This window comes from Triturus cristatus, chromosome 4_1 (genome assembly GCF_964204655.1).
Source record: "Triturus cristatus chromosome 4_1, aTriCri1.1, whole genome shotgun sequence".
Classification (NCBI taxonomy): domain Eukaryota; kingdom Metazoa; phylum Chordata; class Amphibia; order Caudata; family Salamandridae; genus Triturus; species Triturus cristatus.
In genome coordinates, this window is record NC_140585.1 from 80,327,270 (window position 1) to 80,352,656 (window position 25,387).

General features: G+C 48.3%; 1 protein-coding gene across 6 annotated transcripts in view; it reads right to left on the reverse strand.

Moving 5' to 3' along the window:
* The window catches only part of PITPNM1 (phosphatidylinositol transfer protein membrane associated 1), a 393,174-nt gene that overhangs the window by 20,818 nt on the left and 346,969 nt on the right, over positions 1-25,387 (reverse strand). For all 6 annotated transcript variants that reach the window (XM_085651656.1, XM_085651652.1, XM_085651654.1 and 3 more), the window contains exons 17-22: positions 19,875-20,023; positions 17,740-17,850; positions 17,543-17,659; positions 15,802-15,950; positions 3,976-4,125; positions 739-922 (exon numbers count right to left, since the gene is read on the reverse strand). In XM_085651656.1, coding sequence (XP_085507782.1) covers positions 739-922; positions 3,976-4,125; positions 15,802-15,950; positions 17,543-17,659; positions 17,740-17,850; positions 19,875-20,023 — 860 coding nt within the window. The remainder of the gene's footprint in view (positions 1-738; positions 923-3,975; positions 4,126-15,801; positions 15,951-17,542; positions 17,660-17,739; positions 17,851-19,874; positions 20,024-25,387) is intronic.

Here is a 25,387-nt window from a genome sequence, read left to right on the forward strand (position 1 = left end):
CTAGATCTAGGCACCCATCATGGGTGGGGGAAGGCTCCCACTGGGCTGCAAGTGAGTAAGTCACTTTGCTGTGCCGCCCTGCATCAAAAGGAAAGGGCGAGAGTGCGTCATGTATGATATACTGTGCATTCCTGCCCTTTCCCACAGCTGGCACCGTTTTATCTGCCTGCGTTGTAGGAATAATTGTTTTTGTGTAGTAAGGGAGATCTCTGTACATAAACAATCAATGGGGGCGTTTTCTTCCTTCTATGTGTGCTGCAGAATGTAGCACACACAGAATGAGGAAACAACTACGAGAAATAAATGTATTTCTCCTTGTTACTCCTTCCATGGGGCTTTTGACGCATTCCCATGTTTATAAGTCCTTGTAAATCTGGGAATGTGCTAAAATCCATGGATTTTGCATGGGAACACCCACCGCAATGCCCATGAAAAGCCTCATCAACGCAGCATAAGGCAACGCAGAGATTTGCGCTACACAACATTACTTCATATCTAAGAGGCCATGAAAAGCCACTTAAAATGGCTTTGCGTGACCTCGTAAATATGATCTAATTTGCTCCTCTGGAGTGCCACAAAAGTGACGCTCCGGCAGAACAAATGTGCCGCTAAGGGCTAGTAAATGAGCCCTTTTGTTCAATCTCAGAAAGTTTCTGCTTGTTGGTGGAGGCCTTGCAAGGTCTCTGGGTATGGTTCCTCTTGCGTCCCCTCAGGCCTGACTTCACTTTGCATTCTTACCTCTTGCACCAGGCTCTGAAGAAAGACTGCCTTCTGACGCAGAGGATCGTGGGTCAGCCCGTCGCAGAAGGACACAATGCCGTGGGGAAAGTTGTGCTGCGAGAGCCACGCCACCACCCGGTACTTCTGCATGTCCGGCCGTCCGGTGACGTACACAATCATAAAGCCAGAGTCCTGCCAGTGCCTGTGTGAAAGAAGTGGTGAGGAAGTGAGGTTGCGGTGTTAGAGCAAGAAGAGCGAGCAACAGGAAAATAAAAGGGGAGAGCAAGGGATGAGCACAGAGAGAGCAAATAGGTGACTGGTACTGTGTGGCAATAAGATGCGTTACATGGGTGGCTGTGCAACCTCTTTATGTAATAGACCTACCAACACCTTAAGGACTCTTAGGTTTCATTTGTCATTTTGCTTCAGCTCAACCCTGGGTAGCTGGGACTCTGAGCAGCAAGGCGTACACAAAGGAACAAGTAAAAAGCATTTAAACGGCATCACAACAATTGAAGAAGAAACCGACAAGACACCAAAGAAATCTGACACCAGTTTATACAAATGGATTGTATTTAGATGTATTTTTGGACACCTCAATGGAGAAAAAGATACACCAGAGGGTTCCGGAGATATAAAATGTACAGGGTATAGTAAATCAAAACATTTGACTCAACCGCAAACAAGCATAGACAAACTCAACTAATTTGACATGGAAATCTTTGTGCTAGTGGAAATGCGGTCACTAAGAGTCACTTTAAGCGACCAACTCCAGTAGGAAGCCAGTCAGGGGGACCAATAAGGTCCTCAGAAACAGATACCTCAGCAGGTGCAGCTGTCTCCAGTCAGCTCCAGGTACTTTTATCCTTTGTTGGGCTCTTCTATGGAAGTGGTACTGATGCAGGGGATGAAGGAAGCTGAAGATGATCAAAGGATGCTGTGGATGCGATGTGGTCAATGGGGATCTTGCTGCAACTACTCCTCGGTCCTTGAAGGGGGTGAGGTGTTCCTGGTCATAGCGTAGACGTCATTCAAAGTCCTCTTGGTGCTGGTAGAAGGCCAGTCGCTTAGCATTGCTTAACAGCCCAATCCTTCCTGGGCCGATAACTCGTCGTCTGGGGGTCCCAGCTGCACTTCAACAACCCTCCCGGCCTCAGCGAACTCCGGTGCAACTTTGTGCACTGGGTCCTGGTCCCTGGTGCTGCACAGTGGCGGTGTTGAAGATTTTGGGCAGAAAGCTATCTCAGCGAAAGGACCTTGTGTGCAACCAGTATGGGCACGGGACTAAAGGCAACAAAGTGGCAACTGTTTCAAAGTTACACATTGCAACTTGCTACCTTAATTTCGACCTGGGAATCAAGTTGGGTTAATGTAATGAGTTGTTTGATACCTTGGATGACCCACTTTGGTGGCACTATTCCTGAGTTAGCACAGATGCGGGGTCAGTGTGTATCTCTGCACTCCCCAATTGGGCAACCAAATTTTTCCACAATAAAAAGATACGTTTTGTTTTTTTTACTATCAGAACATGTACAATCACAAGTTCTGCCTGTGGAATATGTGGCACCCTGCCTTAGAACGTAATAAACTAGCCATAGGGGTGGTTTACACCTATACCAGGGGGAAGTCTGCCATTTAAAGCAATGGCAAAGCCAAAGCTGGGCTAGCAGTTAAACCTGCTCTTGCAGCCTGCAAATGGTGGGCTGGGAGTCTTGTTGTACTTGTGTCCCACAAAGGGTGGCAAAACCAGTGCTGCAATTCCTCAGGGGACCCTCTGTCTTACATGCCCTGGGTACAATTTACTAAGGATGAACAGGTAAGTTAGCTCAGCCAATTGGATAAAAGTCAATTTGACATAACAGTTAAAGGGCAATGAGCCTGAGATCTGCTTAGCAGGCCTCAGGCACTCTCAGTGTCCAGAAACCAGTAGCACCAGTCCAAAATTTGGGGTGGACACCAAATTTGGCAGAATGTTAGACCTTTACTCAGAAACTGTGCTCTTTGTTATTTGGTGTAAATGCATTAAGCCATTTCCAATAAATTAGCTTTTAAAATATTGTGGTATCTGGACTGTTGGTCGTTTATTGCCAACATTTTTAAAAATAAAGCATTCTGACAACTCTTTTCCAGTCAAACCCTTCAATCCTGCAGGACCAGTACAGGTTAAGCGGGACAGAGCAATCTTGTGTGTGACTGAACACAACATGAAGAGGAATGTTGTAGCTGGCATTTCAGGACTGTCACCATGCCCAGAGTTAAGGAAAAAAAAGAAAAAGGGGGTAGGGTAGGGTTTCCCTGGATCCCTGGCCTTTGAATAAAAAAAAGTAATTCTGCAGGTACACTGGTACACCAGCTAGACCCAGCGCAGCCTCCCGAGGACGGTAGGAGCCATGGTACCAAGAGAACCACACAAGCATCAGGAAGTGTAGCTTTAAGCTGCAGTACTTCCAGAGTACCCCAGTACCGCAATAAATAAATAAATAAACAAGATAAATGGGGGGGGGGGGGGGGGGGAAGGAGTGTCCGTGGGTAGTTGGGCTCCCATGAAGACTTGGCTGAGAGGGTTTCTTTTCCCCCTATCAGCCCCTAGGGTCCCATAGGAATTTACCGAACTGAGGAATCTGGTTTGCTGTTCGCAACAGGAGAGGAATGTTGTGGCTGCCGTTTTGGGACTCGGGGACTAGGTCACCCGGTCCTAGGTTACAGAAAAAAAGGTACAAGGAGGCAGTCTACGGGCACCCCCTGGGCCTTGTGGGTTCCCGTCCTTGAGGCGGAGCCTGAAAAGCCCCAGGGTAGAGTCTAATCCTGCTCTGATTTTAGTAATCATGAATTAAAAAAGGCAAGCAGAGCAAAAATATTCATTATGCTTAGCTGCCAGTAAGGAGACGAAGCAACCGTATTCAGCAAGTCTGCCGCTTCAAGACCATACAGAATAGAAGAAAAGAAACTGGAGAGACACATATGCCATGTACAGAAGGAGCAACTAATGAGCTCTTTAAGAAACAATTCCCAAGAGCTGGGAAAGGAAGAGAGTTGATAATCAAAAAACAGTAAAAATGGTAGGGTGTCGAGGGACGGCTGGGCGAGAATAGTGTTACTACCCCACTGTTGGTGGGTTATGTGTCTTGTAACATTGGAAACATTGCTGTAATTTCTCATATTAAAACATTATATTGTCTAAATTTGAAAAAATATAAACCGTAAAATAAACTACCACCGACACATTTCTTTGGGAGTGGCCCGATGAACACCTACCTGACCACGTCCACAGCCCCAGCCCGCACCTTAGGGTCACTGCCCATGATGGAGACACTGGCAGTGAAGGAGCCGTCGATGCTGAAGACAACACACTGGGTGTTCTTCGCAACCACCGTCAGATAGGACTCGGCATAGGTGTGATCTCCCCTGCAGAGGAGAGGTAGAAAAGGGGAGAGAAAGGCATGTTAGAGAAAGAAGTCCCTTGGACAGAGAGATGGTATATCTCACACACACATCTACAATCTACAGTAAATCTGGACTCGGCATAGGTGTGATCTCCCCTGCAGAGGAGAGGAAATCAGGGTAGAGAGAGGTGTGTAATAGAGAGCGAGCGGGGTCACTTGGACAGACAAATGACTTCTCACATACACCATGTTCACCCCGCATAGGTGTGATCTTCACTGCATAATAGAAGGAGACAGACAGAAAGTGGTATACAACACCAGGGTGCAGCATGTGGAGTTATATACCATTCGGAGAGAAGTACTCGGCATAGGCATGGTCCCCCCTGCACAGTAGGGAAGGTTTGCAAGACCAGGGAGCAGTTTGGAGTGAAGAGCTATACACAAATTGCACACACCACATCACCCAACCTCCACCCTTCGCCTCAATCAGGTGGGACCGTGTTGGCATAGGGCATCCCTATTTCTTACCGAACAGAAGCGGGAGATTGATATCCCTTCCCAGGGATGTGATTAGGATTCACCCTCACACTTCTCAACCTTTCTTGTGGTGCCGACTGTCACCTAGCAACAGTGGGCTTTTGATGGGCTCCATCTGGGGCCAGTATTCACCCCTAACCTGTGACTTCTTGCACCAGAAGTCTACGAAGAAGAAGACACAAGTCACTTTAATTGGAAGAAGAACTTGAGTTTTTATAGAAGCAGAACTTTTGTTGGCAGAGGCATCCCACTTTGGCCTTCAAAGTTGGATTATTACTCGCCTTTTTGAGCCAGTAACTTGTGCATCAGCTAGACATCAATCTGCACATTCACATCAGAGCAGGATAAATGCAATGCCTTGAGAGAGAATCTATGCCATAAGTGGTCCTTCCTCTGCTAGGGCAGCAACCCTTCAGAGATGAGGAGACAAGCCATCTAGACCTACAGAAGGCTGAGCTGACTGAAAATCTTCCTCAAAGACATCTGAAGGAACCAAAATTGCCCAGGAGCCTTGGGATCCCTAGAGTCCCAAAAGCCAGACTAAGACCAGAGATAAGCAACACCTTGGTTGTGGAGCTGCAGAGACACTTCTCGATCAATGCTGGTGAGCTGCACCCTCTCAAACTCACATCTTACCCTCAGGGTGCAAATCTTAATCTTTCCCAGTCCCAGAAGACCTCCGTGTAGGACCCTGGTACACCAGATTGCCGGGATCAGCAAAATTCTCATCTTGGACCTTTGGATCCCATAGTCCATAAACAAGCCTTAAATGATCCTGTACTGTTTTCTGTCGATGAACCTCTTTCCAAGAGGATTAAAGGTAATGCAATGATCTGGACTTACAATGTGTAGGCGTCCAACTTCAGTGGCTTAGATTTTGGAGCAAAGTGCTCCGGTATTAGCATATGTGCATTGCCACAGACACTCTTGTCCATCCTTTATTCCATTTTTATCAGATCTCACAGAGATGAAAATGAATTGTCAGGCACTTGACTTCAAAATCCATCAAACAACCGTTTAAATGCTGAGTGAAGGATTCACTTCTGGATATTCACCTATTGAGTTAAATATTAGTGTGTGCAACGCTTCAAACACTCCTTTTCTGAGGATACCTGGTTCGAGCCGCCTGTGCCCTGTTCAGCTTGCGGTTTGTGTTTATTTCGTAATTGTTCTTGACTGCTGTATTATGCTTGTATTCCTTTTTTGCCTCTGTTTCCTTCGTGGTTCCCCTCAGCCCCCCTTGGCCCCCCCACTCTTACTTTCTGTGGCCAACTATTCCCGCCGCTTCACCTGCGGCCACTCCCCCTCGCCGCTCCGCTCCCCCCTCCCAGCTGCTCCTACCTCCCTCCTCGCCTCCTATGGCGACCACTGCCCGGACGCGCTGCTGACGCGCGCAGCGGGCGCGCCAATTGTGCGCCAAAGGCAAGCCCGTCTGCGCCTTGACCACACCCAGCGCCAGAACCCCTGGACCCCTTAGCCGCCACAACACCGGACTGCACTACGACGCCAGCACCCTCCACGCACTCAACCAAGGACGAGAACACACTTGTTACCGGGCCACCCCGAAGCGCACCCAAGGACCCTTCACCTGCCGGAACTGCAGCTTCACCAGCATCCGGCCCGCCAAACCATCATCCAGAGAACCCAATCACCTCCGTTGCATCCTCCTCAACACCCGCTCCGCTCGCAAGCACGCCATCGAACTCTGGGACCTCCTCGACTCAACCGCCCCCGACATCGCCTTCCTGACGGAGACCTGGCTAAACACCACCTCGGCACCAGACATCGCCATAGCCATCCCAGAAGGCTACAAGATCTCCCGCAGAGACCGCACTAACGGAGTGGGCATCGCCATCATCCACAAGGACTCCCTTAGAGTCTCGACCAACACCAACGACACCCTCACCACCGCCGAGCACATGCACTTCCAGATCCACACCGACCCCAACACCACCCTCAGAGGAACACTCGTCTATAGACCACCCGGACCCCAACCACAGTTCAGCGATACCATCGCCGACCTCGTCAGCACACCGTCAAGACCATGAACTCCATCCACTCCGGATCCCCATCTGACCCATGCCCACACCACGTTTTCAACAAAGCCAGCACAGCCATCGCACCTCATCTCCGGAAAACAATCAACATCTCCTTTGAGACAGCAACCTTCCCAGAGAGCTGGAAGCACGCAGAGATCAACGCCCTACTGAAGAAACCCAAGGCGGACCCCAAGGACCTCAAGAACTTCCGGCCCATCTCCCTGCTCCCTTTCCCGGTGAAAGTCACCGAGAAGATCGTCAACAGACAGCTGACCCCCTACCTCGATGACAACAACATCCTGGACCCTTCCAAGACCGGCTTCCGCAGCAACCACAGCACCGAGACCGCCCTCATTGCCGCCACCGACGACATCAGGATCCTTATGGACGAAGGAGAAACAGCCACCCTCATCCTTCTGGACCTATCCGCCGCCTTCGACACAGTCTGCAACGCACCCTAACAGCACGCCTCCACGACGCCGGAATCCAAGAGAAGGCCCTGGCCTGGACCACATCCTTCCTATCCGGCAGATCCCAGAGCGTTTGCCTCCCACCCTTCCCCTCCAAGACCACCGAGATCATCTGCGGCGTTCCACAGGGATCATCCCTCAGCCCGACGCTGTTCAATATCTACATGGCACCACTCGCCCACATCGCCCGACAGCACAGCCTCAACATCATCTCCTACGCCGCCGACACCCAGCTGAACATCTCCCTCACCGAAGACCCCCGCACCGCCAAAACCAACTTCCACAGAGGAATGAAGGCCGTCGCTGAATGGATAAAGGACAGCAGACTGAAGCTGAACTCAGACAAGACGGAGGTCCTCATCCTCGGCTCCACCCCCTCAGCCTGGGACGACTACTGGTGGCCAACATCGCTAGGAACAGCCCCAGAACCCACCGGCCACGCACGCAACCTGGGGATCATCCTCGACTCTGCCCTCACCATGACCAAGCAGGTCAACGCCGTCTCCACTTCCTGCTTCAACACCCTCCGAATGCTCCGCAAGATCTTCAAGTGGATCCCCTCTGACACGAGAAACACCGTCACCCAGGCCCTCGTCACCAGCAGACTGGACTACGGGAACGCCCTCTAAGCAGGAACAACAACCAAGCTCCTGAGACGGCTCCAACGCATCCAGAACACCTCGGCACGGCTGGTCCTCGACGTCCCCTGACGCAACCACATCACACCCCACCTTAGAGACCTGCATTGGCTCCCCGTCAACAAGAGGATCACCTTCAAACTCCTCATCCACGCACACAAAGCCCTACACAACGCCGGACCAGCATACCTCAACGGTCGACTCAGCTTCTACACCCCCACCCGCAGCCTCCGCTCAGCCAACCTCGCCCTCGCCACAATTCCACGCATCCGGAAAGCTACTGCCGGCGGCAGATCCTTCTCCTACCTCGCCGCCAAGACCTGGAACACTCTCCCCATCGGCCTAGGACAGACCCAGGACCTGCTGGCCTTCAGACGACTTCTCAAGACCTGGCTTTTCGAGTAGCAGCAGCCCCCCGCCCGCAAAACCCCCCCCCCCCCCAGCGCCTTGAGACCCTCACGGGTATGTAGCACGCTCTACAAATGATTGATTGATTGAATATATGGACCTGTGATAACTGCTGAAAGAGCAGAGGTTTGCTGCCTACTGCTTCTGAGCTTGCTGTTGAGTACAGGAACTCACAAGGCTGTCCTGCCACATGCTGGATTCTTTTAGTCTTCCATCTCCCTATCCATACAGCTTTACGCACTCACCTCGCTAGATGGTGAACAACACCACTTCTGTTGAGAAATGGACAAAGAGGGACAACAGTGGGATACTTCGGGTAGCTTCTAGTCTTTTTGGGAGCATTTCGGTTTACTAGAAACATATTGAGTATGATTGACATGATACAAGCATGGAAAGGAAAATGCTACTTACCCAGTATGCAGGTGTTCTTGGCATGTAGGTCTGTAGAGTCACATGCTGTGCATAGCCCGCCATCTAGTATTGGGTCCAGATGTTTGCACTTTGTTTTTGTTCGAAGAAGTCTTTTCCAGTCACGAGGTAGATGACTCCTCCTTTTGTTGATAGTGTGCATGGGCATCGACTCCATTGTTAGATTGTTTGCTGTAGAGGGTGATGATGGAGTTAGAGTAGTAAGAGTTATCCATGTGTCTATGTATCCAAGTAAGATGTGACTGCAACAGGTATAGGTACCCGGGGAGGCGGGTGGGCGCATGTGACTCTACAGCTCTACATGTCAAGAACAGATGCATACTGGGTAAGTAGCATTTTCCGTTAGAGGCATGTGAGGTGTAGATCACATGCTGTGCATAGACTACAAAGCAGTTATCTCCCAAAGCGGTGGCTATCCTGTAGCTGTTGCAGTGGTCTGAAATAGTGTACGTTAAACTGCAATAGTGTTTTGTGAACGTGTGAGGTGTAGACCATGTTGCAGCTTTGCAGATATCATCTATGGGTATGTTTCCTAGAAATGCCATAGAAGCCCCTAGTTTGCGAGTGGAGTGCGCTCTAGGGGGAATTGTTAAAGCTCTTTTTGCTTTTGCATAGCATATCTGAATGCATTTGACTAGCCACCTTGCAATGCCTGGCTTTGATATTGGATTGCCTTTATGTGGTGGAGCAAAAGCGACAAATAGTTGTTTTGTTTTATGGAAAGGTTTTGTCCTTTCTATATAGTAAAGTATAGATCTTTTAACATCTAAAGTGTGTAAAGCACTTTCTGCCACCGAATCGGATTAAGGGAAGAACACAGGCAACTCAACAGTGGGTTGATATGAGAGGCAGAAATTACTTTTGGTAGACATTTAGGGTTGGTCCGCAAATCCACTTTATTTTGATGTATTTGCAAGAATGGTTCTAGTATGGTTAGTGCCTGAATCTCACCCACTCTCCTCAGAGATGTGATCGCTATGAGGAAAGCTACCTTCCAAGTAAGAAATTGTAGTTCACATCTATGCAATGGTTCATATGGGTGGACCCATTAGCCAGGTGAGGACAATGTTAAGATTCCTCACTGGAGCAGGTCGAAGTCTTGGAGGAATGATTCTTTAAAGTACCTCCATAAACGCTTTGATGACGGGCACTCTAAAAAGAGACCGCTGTTGTCTGTTCTGTGGGTATGCAGCTATTGCAGCAAGATGTAAGCGTATGGAAGAGTACGCTAAATTGGAACGCTGCAGATGTAGTAAATAGCAAATGATGTTTTGAACTGAAGCGTCCAGTGGATCTATTTGATTGTTATTGCAGTATATAACAAATCGCTTCCACTTTGCTGCATAGCATGCTCTTGTGGTAGGACGTCTAGCCTCTTTGGTAATATTTATACAGTCTGGTGGAAGATTAAGGTAGCCAAACTCTAAGATTTCAGGTGCCAGATCGCAAGGTTGAGATGGCTGGGATCTGGATGTCTAATCTCTCCATGGCTCTGAGTAAGCATATTGGGAGTGAGGTGTAGTTTTTGGTGAGGAACTACTGAGAGCTCCAACGGGGTTGTGAACCAGGGTTGTCGAGCCCATGTGGGAGCAACTAGGATTAATGTCAGGGACGCCTGTCTGAGTTTCCGAACCACTAATGCAATGAGTAGGAGATGCGGAAAAGCATAGCGAAATATCCCTGACCAATTCATCCATAGTGCATTGCCCTTGGACAATGGGTGTGGATGTCTGGACGCGAAGTTTGGGCATTTTGCGTTTAGGTTTGTGGCGAACAGATCTATGTCTGGAAAGCCCCACATTTGAAAGAATGGGAGGAGTACTTGAGGGTGGAGTTCCCATTCGTGGATCTGTTGTTTCTGACTGAGCAGATCTGCAATCTGATTGTTTACTACTGGAAGGTGTTCTGCCAGGAGAAACATTCTGTGATGTATGGCCCATCTCCAGATGGTCTGTGCTAGTTGTGACAGCTGGATAGAATATGTCCCCCCTTGTTCTTCTATGTAGTAGATTGCTGTCATGGTGTCTGTACGGATCAGGGCAGCTTTGCCTGCTAGATGAACTTGAAACGCTTTGAGCGCTAGAAAAATTGCTAGCACCTCTAGATGGTTTATGTAGAGCTGTTTTTGCTGCAGGCTCCACATGCCCTGAATTCTATGTGTTTGGAGATGAGCTTCCCAACCAGTGAGCGATGCGTCCGCTGTTAGCACTATTTGTGGAACTGGTTTGATGAAGGGCCGCCCTTTTGAAAGGTTTTGTGTATTACACCACTGCAGAGAGCGATGGGTGCGGCCGTCCAACAACACTAGATCGGATAACTGACCCTGACCCTGGTTCCACTGACGTGCTAAGCACTCTTGAAGGAGGCGCATTTGGAGTCTTGCGTAAGGAACGATTAAGATGCAAGATGTCATCATTGCTAGCAATTGCATAGACACTCGAACTGATAATGAGTGTTGGAGCTGAAACGGAGAGATAAGAGTCTGCATGTTGGGGATTCTGACTGGTTTGGGACATGCTAGAGTTTTTTGAGGGTCTATTGTGGCCCCTAAATACACTTGCATGTTGGACGGATGGAGATGAGACTTGGTAAGGTTTACAGTGAATCCAAGGTCGTGAAGTAGTTGCTTTTCGAGTGAGGCGTAGGCAGCTTTGCTGCGGGCTGGCTTTTATGAGCCAGTTGTCTAGGTAGGGGAAGACATGGATGTGCTATCTTCTTAGATGAGCCACAACTACTGCCAAGTATTTAGTGAAAATCCTGGGTGCGGTCGTTACTCCGACTGGGAGGAACTTGAATTGAAAATGTTGGCCATCTACCACAAACCTGAGGTATTTGCGGTGAGCAGGGTGAATGGGAATATTGAAATAGGCGTCCTTTAAGTCCAGAGTGGAGAGAAAGTCGCCTTGCTGAAAGAGTGGAAGTACTTGTTGGAGTGTGCCCATGTGAAAGTGGTCCGGCTGAATGTATAGATTTAGTTCTCTGAGGTCCAATATAGACCTGAGAGAGACGTCCTTTTTGGGAATTAAGAAGTACAGGGAGTATACTCCAGTCCTTTGGTATTGTAATGGGACTGGTTCTATAGCTTTTTTTTCCAACAGAGAGAGAACCTCTTGCCTTAGAAGGGTAAGATGCTCTTGTGACATCACATGTGATCTTGGGAGGAATATTTGGGGGAGTGTCTGTAAACTCCAGGCAGTAACCATACTAGATAATTTGTAGTACCCACTTGTCTGAGGTGATTGAATTCCAGACAGGTAGGAATTGGGAGAGACGTCCCCAGACAGGAGTGGAATGATCGGGGGGTAACGGAAGGAATCCACTGTTTGTTTGCGGGGGAACTGCGGGTAGAGTTGCCTCTCCTCTTCCCTTACCGTTGTTTCCTCTAACACCTCCTCTGAAATAACCTCTTGATGAGGGGGGATTGGTTATTGCCCTTGTAAGAGGAGGAGGAGGGATTTTTGGTGGATACATTTTTGAAACCACCCCTGTAAAAGGAGCAGCGAAAGGAACCCTTATTGGTAGGTAACTGCAAAGCCCCCATGGACTTTGCGACCTCCGTGTCTTTCTTCATTTTCTCCAGTGAGGTATCAACCTCTGGGCCAAAGAGATGTTCCTTATCAAATGGTTGCCTGATAATGGAGGTTTGCACCTCAGGCTTAAACCCTGAGATTCTCAACCAAGTATGCCTGCGTAGTAGTATGCCAGTATTTAGTGCACGGGCTGTGGTGTCTGCTGCGTCTAGGGCACACTTGATAGATGTATTGGTAATGAGTTTACCGTCTTGGATAAGATCATTAGCCTCAGTCTTGTGTTCATCAGGCAGAAATTGCATGAGTTTTTCCAACTCATCATAATGAGCCCGATCGTAGCGAGCCAGCAAAGCTTGAGCATTGGCAATGCACCAATGATTGGCAGCTTGTGAAGCCACTCTCTTGCCAGAGGCATCAATGAGCTTAGACTCCGTATCGGGAGGAGGAGCCTTACCTGTGGTCTGTGAGTAAGCGCTCTTGCGAGCATTGGAAACCACAAGCAAGTCTAAGGGTAACTGACCTCTGATATAAGCAGGGTCAGTAGGGGCAGGCTTACATTTTTTCTCCACCCTAAGTGTAATAATTCTTGCCTCACGGGATCTTTAAATATGTAATCTGTGTTTTTTAACATGCCTTTAAGCATTGGCAATGTATGAGTGGCTCTTTGAGAGGAAGTAAGGGTCTCAAAGAGAAGATCCTCATCCCCGTCATCCTGTGGGTCAGGTGATAGTGGTGCTGGTGGTGAATTTGAGGGTGTAATAAGTAAATTGGGGTCAGTGGGAGAAGGAGGTGGAATGTAAGGGGGAGAAGGGTTAGTACCCACACTTTTCCTTTTGAGAGGAATGTGGTAATCCTCTGGCTGGTCTATTTTACGTTTCTTTGGAAGGGTGGCATGGATATGTCCTGTATCAGGGTGTATAACCAGTTTTTTCTGCTACGGATCCGAAGGTGGAGCTTCGGGACGAGACTCTTTAGACGTGTCTTTTTCCTTACTCGCCGGTTTCGGTGGCGAAGACTTCAGCTCCGAGTCTTTCGGTGCGGAAGGTGGATTCTTTGGTAACGGTGGAATTGTTACCAGGAGATGTTTCGATGCCGAAGCTGTTGGTTCGGCACTGATATGAGGGCAGCTCAAGCCCAAGCCGGAAGGCGTGTCTTTGTGTTTCGGAGCCAGGCCCAAGGGCGGGGCGGTGGAAACTTTTTGTCTGTGCTGACCTTGGCCCGAAGGCAGAGGAGGGACCAGAGCCTTTTTCTTTGTCTGGTCAGGGGGGGAGGGGCTATCTTTACTCACGTTACGCTGACCTGGAGTAACCTGCTACTCCTCTTCCGTGTCGGAGTTGGCTTCGGATACGGAGAAATGCCGTTCTTCTTCCTCGCCTCCTTGTGTGTGATGTTCTGTGTCGGAATCTTCGCCGAAGATGTCCGGTGCGGAGCCGCTTTGGTGTTGCACCTCGTGACATCAAGCCCAACGGTCAAGAAGCATTTTCTTCTATCTAAACGATCGGCACGCGTCGCAGTCTTCCTCGTCATGTTCTAGGGACAGACAGAGGTTGCACACTTCCTGCAAGTCGGTGCATGGAAATTTATCACGACACCCAGGGTAGAACTTGAAAGGAGTCCGTTCCATCGACTGCTGGCGCTGTTAGGCCTGATGACCCACCATGAGATTTCCGATCAAAGTTGTTTTGAGACGATACGCGAAGAATGGGAAGCCGCGAAGAATGGGAAGCCGCGAAGAATGGGAAGCCGCGATCGATAATACCGTCGAGGGTAGTGGATTGCGCGTAGAAAGGGCCAGTGAAACTGTGCCAAACCGGAGTGCAGCAATACACATCCAAACCCGATGGCGGAAAAAAACAATCTAACAATGGAGTCGATGCTCATGCGCATTATCACCGAAAGTCACCTACCTCGTGACTGGAAAATATTTTTTTGACCAAAAACAAAGTGCAAATATCCGGACCCAACACTAGATGGCGGGCTATGCACAGCATGTGATCTACAGCTCATATGCCTCGAACGCAATCTTTACTTTGATAAAACACTGGAGCTCACAAGGATGCTTAAATATAACAATTATCAATTCAAAATGTTACATAGTCTCCTCCAACTCCCAGAAGGATGATGGAAGGGATTTCATGAAGGACATTGTGATGATTGTTCCATCATTTTAGGGATTGCAAATCTACTTGGAATAGATGAATCAGGAATTCCAAGGAAAGCCGCATCCAAGGAACGCCGCATCAGGTTCCATTGATCTTGCACACTCTGTTGCAGATGGCATATGTACAGCCTGATGTTCAATAGTATTAAGATACACAAGGCTACAGATACCAGCAGGGGAGAAGATTCTCACTCTTGAGCGGTGCATGGCTCAGGGCTCATAACATTACAACTGTAAAGTTGATCCACTCTCCATAGAAGGAAACACCTTTCCCTGCACGGTGTCCAGAACGGAGTCCAAGTAGTTTCTAAACAGTTTCTGAAGGTGCAGAATGATGTGGAGCTCTGACTGGTCAGGAAGCCACGAGCTGGATTGGAAAACCCTCTGTACTTTTCTGATCAGCCAGTTATCAAGGTAGTCGTATATAAAGATCATTTTTCCTCAAATGCATAGCAATGACTGCTATGCATTTTGAGATTTGGCTGTTTCAATCTGAAAGACAAAACTCTATGGGTAACGAGTTTGTTACACAATAAATTCTAGAAATCTGCTGATGAAAGGAATATGGAAGCTCACATCCTGTGAATTCATAGCAAGCGTCCAATTTCCTTTCCTGCGCTATAGAAGTAACTGAATGAACACGTCAGCATCAATAAGTCTACCAGGTGCTTGTTGGTGAAATACAGCCACAAGAGTATGGCAGCTTTAACATCTGGGGAAAAGGCAATGCTAACATCTGCTTCACATCATGTTGCCATCCTCAATGCCACTAGGGTTCGTGCTCATTGTTTACAGTGAAGGGGCAGTACACCTACACTCTATGGTCATTAGTTGGCAATAAATATAGTACAGCTCAGGCTCCATGCTCATTGTGTACAGTGAAGGGGCAATACATCCAAACTCTATTTTGTTTACAGTAAAGCTTAGACTCTTATCCATGTTTTCTTACAACTGGTGGTGCGTCCCAGGCTCGAGTGTCCTTGTTGACAGTGAAAGGGTAGTGTGGTTGGTTCTAGCCAGTCCCTTCACTGTTTACACTGATGGGTCACTGCAGTAAGGGGGTAGGGTAGCTTAGGTTCTTGCTTACATTAAAGATGCAGTGCGCCTCAGACTCGAGTGTAAACAGTGAAAGGATACTGTGGGTCCCATCAATGTTTACACTGTGGGTCACTCCATTAATAGCTCAGACATTATTGCTCATCCTCACATTAAAGGGGCAGTGCGACCCAGGTGATACTGTTCGAGTTTACGCGGACGGCTTAGTCTTTTCAAAGTTGACATTTAGGGCACACTTACAGCACCAGGATTTAGTGACCAGTGCTGGAATGTTATTGCTGATCTTGGTGACACCTATCAAATTCATGCATGCTCTGCTTTCATGAGAAGACCCTCATCTAACTTGGAACTCTATGTTTATATGAATACTTTGATTTTCTTTCCAGCACTATGGGCCATAGCCCAGAAGATTTCATATAGTTCTCCTCACCGAACAACCATCCGAACGGGGTACATCCCGATTCCAAGCTGTTGTTTCTCAGGGATGGTAAAAGAGACACGCCCACTGTTGGTGGTCACCTCAGTGCCAAAATAGATCCACTTTCCAGAGAGAGGCTGGACCATGATGTACACATCCACCTGAAGAAAAACCAAAGGATCGCATTGCGGTGTTTGTACAACATGGAGGAAGATGGAAGAGGGCAGGTTATGGGAGGATGATACCAGATAGCTGACTGGAGAATGATGCAAGAGGCAGACTGTGGAAGAGTGCAGATAGTAGGAGATTGATGCACTATGGCGGAGTTGAGGATGATGCAAGAGGACAGAATGTGGATGAAGGTACAAGAGAACAAATTGTGGGACGATGATGCAAGATGGCTGAGTGGAGGATGTGCAGATCGTGCGAGATTGTTGCAAGATGGCTGAGTTGAGGATGATTCAAGAGGACAGAATGTGGATGAAGGTACAGGAGAACAGATTGTGGGAAGATGATGCAAGAGGGCAGACTGGAAGAGGGCAGATTGTGGGTGGATGATGCAAGATGGCTGACTGGAGGATGATGCAAGATGGCTGACTGGTGGCTGATGCAAGAGGCAGACTGAGGAAGAGTGCAGGTCGTGGGAGATTGATGCAAGATGGCCAACTGTGGGAGAGGACAGATTGTGGGAAGATGATGCAAGAGGACAGAATGTGGATGATGGTACAAGAGAACAGATTTTGGAACGATGATGCAAGATGGCTGACTGGAGGATGATGCAAGAGGGCCAACTGTGGAAGAGGGCAGATTGTGGGAGGATGATGCAAGAGGACAGACTGCGGAAGAGCGCAGATTGTGGGAGGATGATACACGATGGCTGACTTGAAGATAATGGAAGAAGGCCGACTATGGAAGAGGGCAGATTGTGGGAAGATGGCTGAGTTGAGGAGTATGCAAGAGGACAGACTGTGGATGAAGGCAGAAGAGAGCAGATTATGGGGGGATGATGCAAGATGGCTGACTTGATGCAAGGGGAGGCTGATTGTGGGAGGATGATGCAAGATGGTTGACTTGAGGGTGATGCAAGAGGGCAGACTGGAACAGGGCAGATTGTGGGAGGACGATGCAAGATGGCTGACTGGAGGTCGATGTAATAAATTGGACCATGGAATGTAGCATAAGGACACTAACTATATGGTGTGTGTATGTGAGGTGGCTGGGGAGGGGTTGAAAGGGCACAAAATGTTGTGGCTGGAATACAGTAAATGACATTAGGGCCAGTGTAGGAACCCTTGATATGAAGTAGGGTACAAAAGCACGGTCTGTGCGGAGTCACTGACCGAGAGACACCATGTAGGGGCTACACATGGGTGTTTATGAAGAGTAGCCGAGGTGTACAGACTTTGGGTGATTGTGCAAGAACCTTTGCTGTAGTGGTTGTATATGGGTTGTGGGGGATGGAACAAGTACGCTTTCCGGGGGGATGTGTAGAAAACCTGGCTGTAGCGAATGTTGTAAGAATGCTAACAGTGTGGGGGTCAGTGTACAAGTGTTGGTCATAGAGCATGATGCAGGACTGCTCCTTGACAGAGCTACGTCTTGGCACTTATGAACATGGTATAGTAGTGTTCATTATGATGGTACTGCCAGAGGATGGTGTAGAAGTCCCCATTATGGAGTATTGTGCCAGTGTAGAAAGACCTGCTGCAGGGGATGGCGCAAGATCTCCACGCGAGCTCCGCCACAAAATCACCTTCTCTCCAGTCAGAGTGACCACATCCAGCGGTCCATACATGAAGCGTCCAGTCAGAAGCTGCGGTCGTCCCTCAAGAACAATGATGTCACTTGAGCGGTGATTGGATGTCACATTCTGCAATGAGAGGGGACGTCAGACCAGAACCACCAGCACAGGTGTTGGGTAGGTTTTGCAGGTGCGATGCGTGCACTTACCCGTATCTTCACCAGAGTCCGCTTACGCTGCCATCGCTCACGCGGGATGGAAGGGCTGTAGACTGAAGTCTCTTCACACTCTGGCAGAGCCAATGTCTCCTTCACCATCACCTGTAGGTACATAATGACGCTCGCACAATAACATCACGTCACATGATACTCAAAAGAAAGGTGGGATAAACAGAGGATTGTAAAGAAAGTCATAACTACCCAGTCAGCTGGCAACTATGGATGCAACAACAAATGAGAGCTGCTAACCTGAAGAGTAACATGTGCACACTTACAGGGGAGTTTCCGTCTATTCACACCGCCTGTACACCATCACCAAAACCGCCAAGAGGGTGTGCGGACACCTCAAGCCCTACACTCATCAAGGATCTCAGGCATGCCTCACCCTTCTTCCCTCTACAGGCGCTGATCTTTTGCCATCTCCGGCGGAATGGTGAGCAAGTCCTAGAGAGTGGTGGGCGCTAAGGATTAAAATGACCAGTTCCTAGAACCAGGCACAAAAGTCGCTCCGGTGATCTGCACCAATAACCTGGCCCTGGTTCTACCACCACTAGCCCGGTCCAGCTGCCCTTTCTCTATGTGATAGGGCTGGGAATGTACCCGTGGGCAAATTCTTAATGCATTGAAAACTCAACTGCCTTTGAATGCAGAAATGAAATATAATGTTTCATGTATGATTATTGATCCCACTAGCAACATGTAATGCATTGCATTAAACATTTGTAAATGAATATAAAATAATATGTAATGCAATGCACCAACCTATTCAATGTCATGCAATACACACCTTTATCTCACAACCGACAGAGCCCAGGAGGCCGCCCTCATGCGCTCTTCAAGGCGTCCATCCAGTTGGCAAAGTAATGCTGTACCATCAGCACATTTCACTCACCACAAAATCATCACTGGCAGAGCCAAGACACACAGATCCCCCAACACCCTCACCCCCACACCACCAACCACCAGTGCACATCCCAATCCAACTGGCTGGATAATGGGAAACCGTGGACCTTCGCGGAACAAGACATACAGCAATGTCCATGCACCTGTAAGCAAATGACACCACAAAACACACTTACTGCCTCTGAGGCAGTTTATGAATTCAATATCAACTATTATTATTACACTGATCAAACACAATGAACGCAGATCATCATGACCTCAATTTAGACAAAACCCAGAACAGGTCATAATGCACATAGAATTCCAAGTGACCTGCAAGGACATTCAAATGAGAGAGGGCAGTTGATCACATGCTGGTAGGTGGAGACCAAGATGGCCGTCACCTGCTAGAACTGCAAATCATCACCAATTCATGGACACAGATGGTCTGTTTGTGGCACCATTATTGCCATGGATGGCAGCACCTTGGGTGCCATATTCCCTGAATCTGACCTGAGTGATAGGAGGAATACATATGGGGCACTAATGAACCCTCCACCCGGCACGGGGCCTGTAATATTCACTGTGGCATAGGAGCCTCAGACCTATTCACACGAGCCGACGTCTGCTATGTGAGTTGATCTCTCGATGGCCACCTTCACAGTCACTCCAGATCTGTAGAGGTCTGTAGTGGAAGGGATTACGTATGAGGATTGCCACACCAGCTATTGCAGGTGCCTACTGGACTGTCGACACTGCTCCTTGAATTTGGTAACACCCCAACCAAACTGGGAGGGGACGGGAATCTTGCACCTTACCCCATTCCGGATAGGTCAGGACATCCTGCCAACTGCAAAGGCAACCACAGCATTACAGGCTGACCTGATGGATGACCATAGCCCGGAGACATTTGTCACCCTACAGACAAGAAAGATGCCTTTCTCTCCTGTCCTCAAGGTCCTTCCTCTTGCCTCAGTCCAGGGGATTCAGCTCCGAAAGGTAATCCTTTGTGATATCCACTGATCATTTGCCAGTACAATTACTTCTTGACTCGGGATAAGTAACTCTGCCACCTCAAACTGGTGCATGAAAGGTACTGCATATCAACCCCCCACAATAAAGAGAACCTTAAGTACCACATTAGCGTTTATGTCCGACTCCAGCACTGACAAATACGTGAATGCAAGTTCAGATATCCGACCCCCTTACCACATCACGGAACGCTGACATCAAGGGCTTCGTACCTGCCGTAAGATGAAGGCCACCACGTCCGTGGACTCCCAGTAGCTGGCGTGGAAGAGGTGAGGCAGCGTCACGGTGGGAAAAGCAGTAAGGGCGTCTGGGCAGTAGAGTGTGTAGTCAATGCGCTTTGTCCCCCACCATCTCTCAAGAACTGGAAGACAAAGAGTAAACATGGAATATACCAAGGATCTGTGGATCAGCGGTCATTAATGCAGGTGTCAAGGAAGCACATGTAAGAGGGCAGCTGTCTGTAGAGGAATGGGCATAAGCATCTCCACTGGTTGGCTGCAGCAATATTTTTTCTCAAATACATACCTTTTGATTTTTAAAAAAAATTGAACCATTTTACCCAAGACTGAAGTCCCATCAAAATATCTCTGAAGTGGTTTCTAGGTCTGGATGGACAGGGCAGCTGGTGCTTACACCTGATGTGGACAAAAGCTATAGACCCCCTAAACCACTAAAGAGTGTCAGGGGAAGATGAGTCAACACTACTGTCCCCCAGCATGCTACAAAAAACACAAAAGAAGTAGGTTGCCTATACCAATGCGATAAGCAAGGAACCCGTGGTTGAATGTGGAGCTCTAATTGCTGTAAGTCATGTGTAGTCTAAGAAGGTCTAGGAGGGCAACCTTAGTGGAAGAGGATGCCTCAGCCTCACACACAATCTCGAGTCATGCATCATCATAGGCCTCCCCTCCCCACCCTGGTAAGATGGTGCTACCAGGGCCGACTCAACCTCCACAAAGACTTTGGCGAGAGGAAGGAGTTCTTGCATAAAACTTACAGGACAAAGTTTAATTCAAAATACCTTCAGGTGCCTCAGTTATCACCTTTATTCATGAGGACCTGAGGTACGTTAAAACCAAATACGTCGATGGATCCTGAAGAGAGTAATGTCTCTAATCCTGAATGGATCCACTGATGTATGTGGTCTTCCTCCATCCATGGTTTGATTGAGCAGACGGTGCATGCTTGCACTGAAAACGAGTACTTGCACTGCACTTCTTGCCTTCTGAGGAGTCTTATGATCACGATGGTAGGCTTGAGTTGATTATGGTGACAAGCCATTGATCAAAGCTAAACTGTGTTTTAGAAAGTATTACAACTAAGGCAGTAGGCCGACTTATTTATTATGAAAAGCACACGCTAAAACCAATTTTGGTGAATTTTTACACTATGTTAAAGCAGTAAACAGGTATTTCATTACCTGAAATCTCCCAAATTAACATATGAGGGAGGAATTTGGTGTTGAATACCCCCTCTCACGAACCCTGGTTTCAATCCTGCTGCAGCCTCTTAGGAGTGGCTGTATATTATTTTGCCAAATACAATTCTGTACATATTTGACATTTTTATGATAGTATGCCTGATGCCTGCCTTGATAGAGGCTGCAAGCCTAATTTATTAATTGGAAAACTATGTCAAATGCCATAGGTCTGATCTGATCAATATGAAAAGTTACGAGACAGACCAGCCCTGACTGATTTATTGCAAAAAGCTGATGTTAAAGCAAACAGGCGTTTAAGGGTGTAATATAATTACATTGTTTATAAGGCGGATGAATGCAAGAATGAGTGAGTGGATGAATGAACGCACAAGCTCAAGGATGAGTGACAGTGCATGAATGATGACTTACTGAGTACCTGACGGAAGTCATCAGTGACTGAGGAGGGACTTTAAAGCTACAAGTCAGGCCTTTTGGCATTGCCAATACTTGTTAAAAAAGCAAGGTCTGCATCAATTCTTTGCTTTTGTTAGGGACCATAGTGAGAGGTCTGGCCTCTGCATAGCTTAACACTCCCTGTACCCAAAAAATGGTACGCTAACCATATTCCATTAAAAATAGCACCACTTGACTTCTGCACGTCTGGTACCAAATCGTCGCACTTCAGTTCTGATAACGTCCATGGTGTCTACGGATGGATGACTCCATGCCTTGAAGTTGGGGCCATGCTCTCCTAGAGAATTTCCCATTCGTGTAGGCTCTCATTTCTAGCCTCACATTCCAAGAGACTAGCAGAAATGTGCCTTGTTGCACCAGCCACTCCCACAAAGCCACAGTCACGTGGCACAGGTGTGGTAAGCGAGCACCCCTTGCCCCTCCTCCACCACACCCGATTATTGATGTACAAGAGGGCTACGGGGTTGTCGGTGTAGAAGGCAAGCCCGGATTGCCTGTTTTTTCCACCAGGCATTTCCCCGGTGGGCTTGAAGCCTTTAGAGGCCATTTTGTCGGGCAGGGCCCGCGAGGCGAGGGGAAGAGAGAGAGAGAACGAGAGAGGAGAGAGGGATGAGCGAGGGGAACAGAGAGAGACAGAACGAGAGAGAGAGAGAGAACGAGAGAGAGAGAGAACACGAGAGAGAGAACACGAGAGAGAAAGAGAGAGAGAACACAAGAGAGAGAGAGAGAGAACACGAGAGAGAGAGAGAACGAGAGAGAACGAGAGAACACGAGAGAGAGAGAGAACGAGAGAGAACGAGAGAACATGAGAGAGAGAGAGAATGAGAGAACGAGAGAGAGAGAGAGAGAACGAGAGAGAGAACATGAGTACGAGAGAGAACGAGAGAGAGAGAAAACGAGAGAGAGAGAGAACGAGAGAGAGAGAGAACGAGAGAGAGAACGAGAGAGAGAGAGAACGAGAGAGAGAGAAAACGAGAGAGAGAGAACGAGAGAGAGAACGAGAGAGAGAGAGAGAACGAGAGAACGAGAGAGAACGAGAGAACGAGAGAGAACGAGAGAACGAGAGAGAACGAGAGAGAGAGAGAGAACGAGAGAACGAGAGAGAACACGAGAGAGAGAACACGAGAGAGAGAAAGAGAGAGAGAGAACACGAGAGAGAGAAAGAGAGAGAGAACACGAGAGAGAGAACACGAGAGAGAGAACACGAGAGAGAGAACACGAGAGAGAGAACACGAGAGAGAGAACACGAGAGAGAGAACACGAGAGAGAGAACACGAGAGAGAGAACACGAGAGAGAGAACACGAGAGAGAGAACACGAGAGAGAGAACACGAGAGAGAGAACACGAGAGAGAGAACACGAGAGAGAGAACACGAGAGAGAGAGAGAACGAGAGAACACGAGAGAGAGAGAGAACGAGAGAACACGAGAGAGAACACGAGAGAGAACGAGAGAACGAGAGAGAGAGGACGAGAGAGGACGAGAGAGGACGAGAGAGGACGAGAGAGGACGAGAGAGGACGAGAGAGGACGAGAGAGGACGAGAGAGGACGAGAGAGGACGAGAGAGGACGAGAGAGGACGAGAGAGGACGAGAGAAAACGAGAGAAAACGAGAGAAAACGAGAGAAAACGAGAGAAAACGAGAGAAAACGAGAGAAAACGAGAGAATGAGAGAGAGAGAACACGAGAGAATGAGAGAGAGAGAACACGAGAGAGAGAGAGAACACGAGAGAGAGAGAGAGAACACGAGAGAGAGAGAACACGAGAGAGAGAGAAAGAACACAAGAGAGAGAGAGAACACGAGAGAGAGGGAGAGAACACGAGAGAGAGAGAGAGAACACAAGAGAGAGAGAGAGAACACAAGAGAGAGAGAGAGAACACGAGAGAGAGAACACAAGAGAGAGAGAGAGAGAGAGAGAGAGAATGAGAGAGAGAACGAGAGAGAAAACACGAGAACGAGAGAACGAGAGAGAACGAGAGAGGGAGAACGAGAATGAGAGAGAGAGAGAGAATGAGAGAGAACGAGAGAGAGAGAACGAGAGAGAGAGAGAACGAGAGAGAACGAGAGAGAGAGAGAGAACGAGAGAGAAAGAGAGAGAAAGAGAACGAGAGAGAGAGAGAATACAAGAGAGAGAGAGAGAACACGAGAGAGAGAGAGAGAGAGAGAACGAGAGAGAGAACGAGAGAGAGAGAGAGAACGAGAGAGAACGAGAAAGAACGAGAGAACATGAGAGAGAGAGAGAGAGAGAACGAGAGAGGAGAGAGGGATGAGCGAGGGGAAGAGAGAGAGAGAGAGAGAGAACAAGAGAAAGAGAGAGAACGAGAGAGAGAACACGAGAGAGAAAGAGAGAGAGAGAACACAAGAGAAAGAGAGAGAGAACACAAGAGAGAGAACACAAGAGAGAGAGAGAGAACGAGAGAGAGAACGAGAGAGAGAACGAGAGAGAGAACGAGAGAGAACATGAGAGAGAACATGAGAGAGAACGAGAGAACATGAGAGAGAGAGAGAGAACACGAGAGAGAGAGAGAGAGAACACGAGAGAGAGAGAGAGAGAGAACACGAGAGAGAGAGAGAGAGAACAAGAGAGAAAGAACGAGAGAGAATGAGAGAGAGAGAACGAGAGAGAACGAGAGAGAACGAGAGAGCACGAGAGAGCACGAGAGAGCACGAGAGAGAGAGAGAACGAGAGAGAGAGAGAACGAGAGAGAGAGAGAGAACTAGAGAAAGAGAGAGAACGAGAGAGAAAGAGAGAGAGAACACGAGAGAGAGAATGAGAGAGATAGAGAACGAGAGAGAGAACACGAGAGAGAGAGAAAACAGGAGAGAGAACGAGAAAGAACGAGAGAGAACGAGAGAGAACGAGAGAGAGAGAGAACCAGAGAGAGAACCAGAGAGAGAACCAGAGAGAGAACGAGAGAGGGAGAGAACGAGAGAGAACGAGAGAGAGAGAGAGAGAGAGAGAGAGAGAGAGAGAGAGAGAGAACACGAGAGAGAGAGTGCACAAGAGAATGAGAGAGAGAGAACACGAGAGAGAGAGAGAGAACACGAGAGAGAGAGAGAACACAAGAGAGAGAGAACACGAGAGAGAGAACACAAGAGAGAGAGAACACAAGAGAGAGAGAGAACGAGAGAGAGAACGAGAGAGAAAACACGAGAACGAGAGAGAACGAGAGAGAACGAGAGAGGGAGAACGAGAGAGGGAGAACGAGAGAGAGAGAACGAGAGAGAGAGAACGAGAGAGAGAGAACGAGAGAAATCGAGAGAAAGAGAACGAGAGAGAAAGAGAGAGAGAACACGAGAGAGAGAACGAGAGAGATAGAGAACGAGAGAGATAGAGAACGAGAGAGAGAAAGAGAGAGAGAAAGAGAGAGAGAACACGAGAGAGAGAACACGAGAGAGAGAACACGAGAGAGAGAACACGAGAGAGAGAACACGAGAGAGAGAACACGAGAGAGAGAACACGAGAGAGAGAACACGAGAGAGAGAACACGAGAGAGAGAACACGAGAGAGAGAACACGAGAGAGAGAGAGAACGAGAGAACACGAGAGAGAGAGAGAACGAGAGAACACGAGAGAGAACACGAGAGAGAACACGAGAGAGAACACGAGAGAGAACGAGAGAGAGAGGACGAGAGAGGACGAGAGAGGACGAGAGAGGACGAGAGAGGACGAGAGAGGACGAGAGAGGACGAGAGAGGACGAGAGAGGACGAGAGAGGACGAGAGAGGACGAGAGAAAACGAGAGAAAACGAGAGAAAACGAGAGAAAACGAGAGAAAACGAGAGAAAACGAGAGAAAACGAGAGAAAACGAGAGAAAACGAGAGAGAGAGA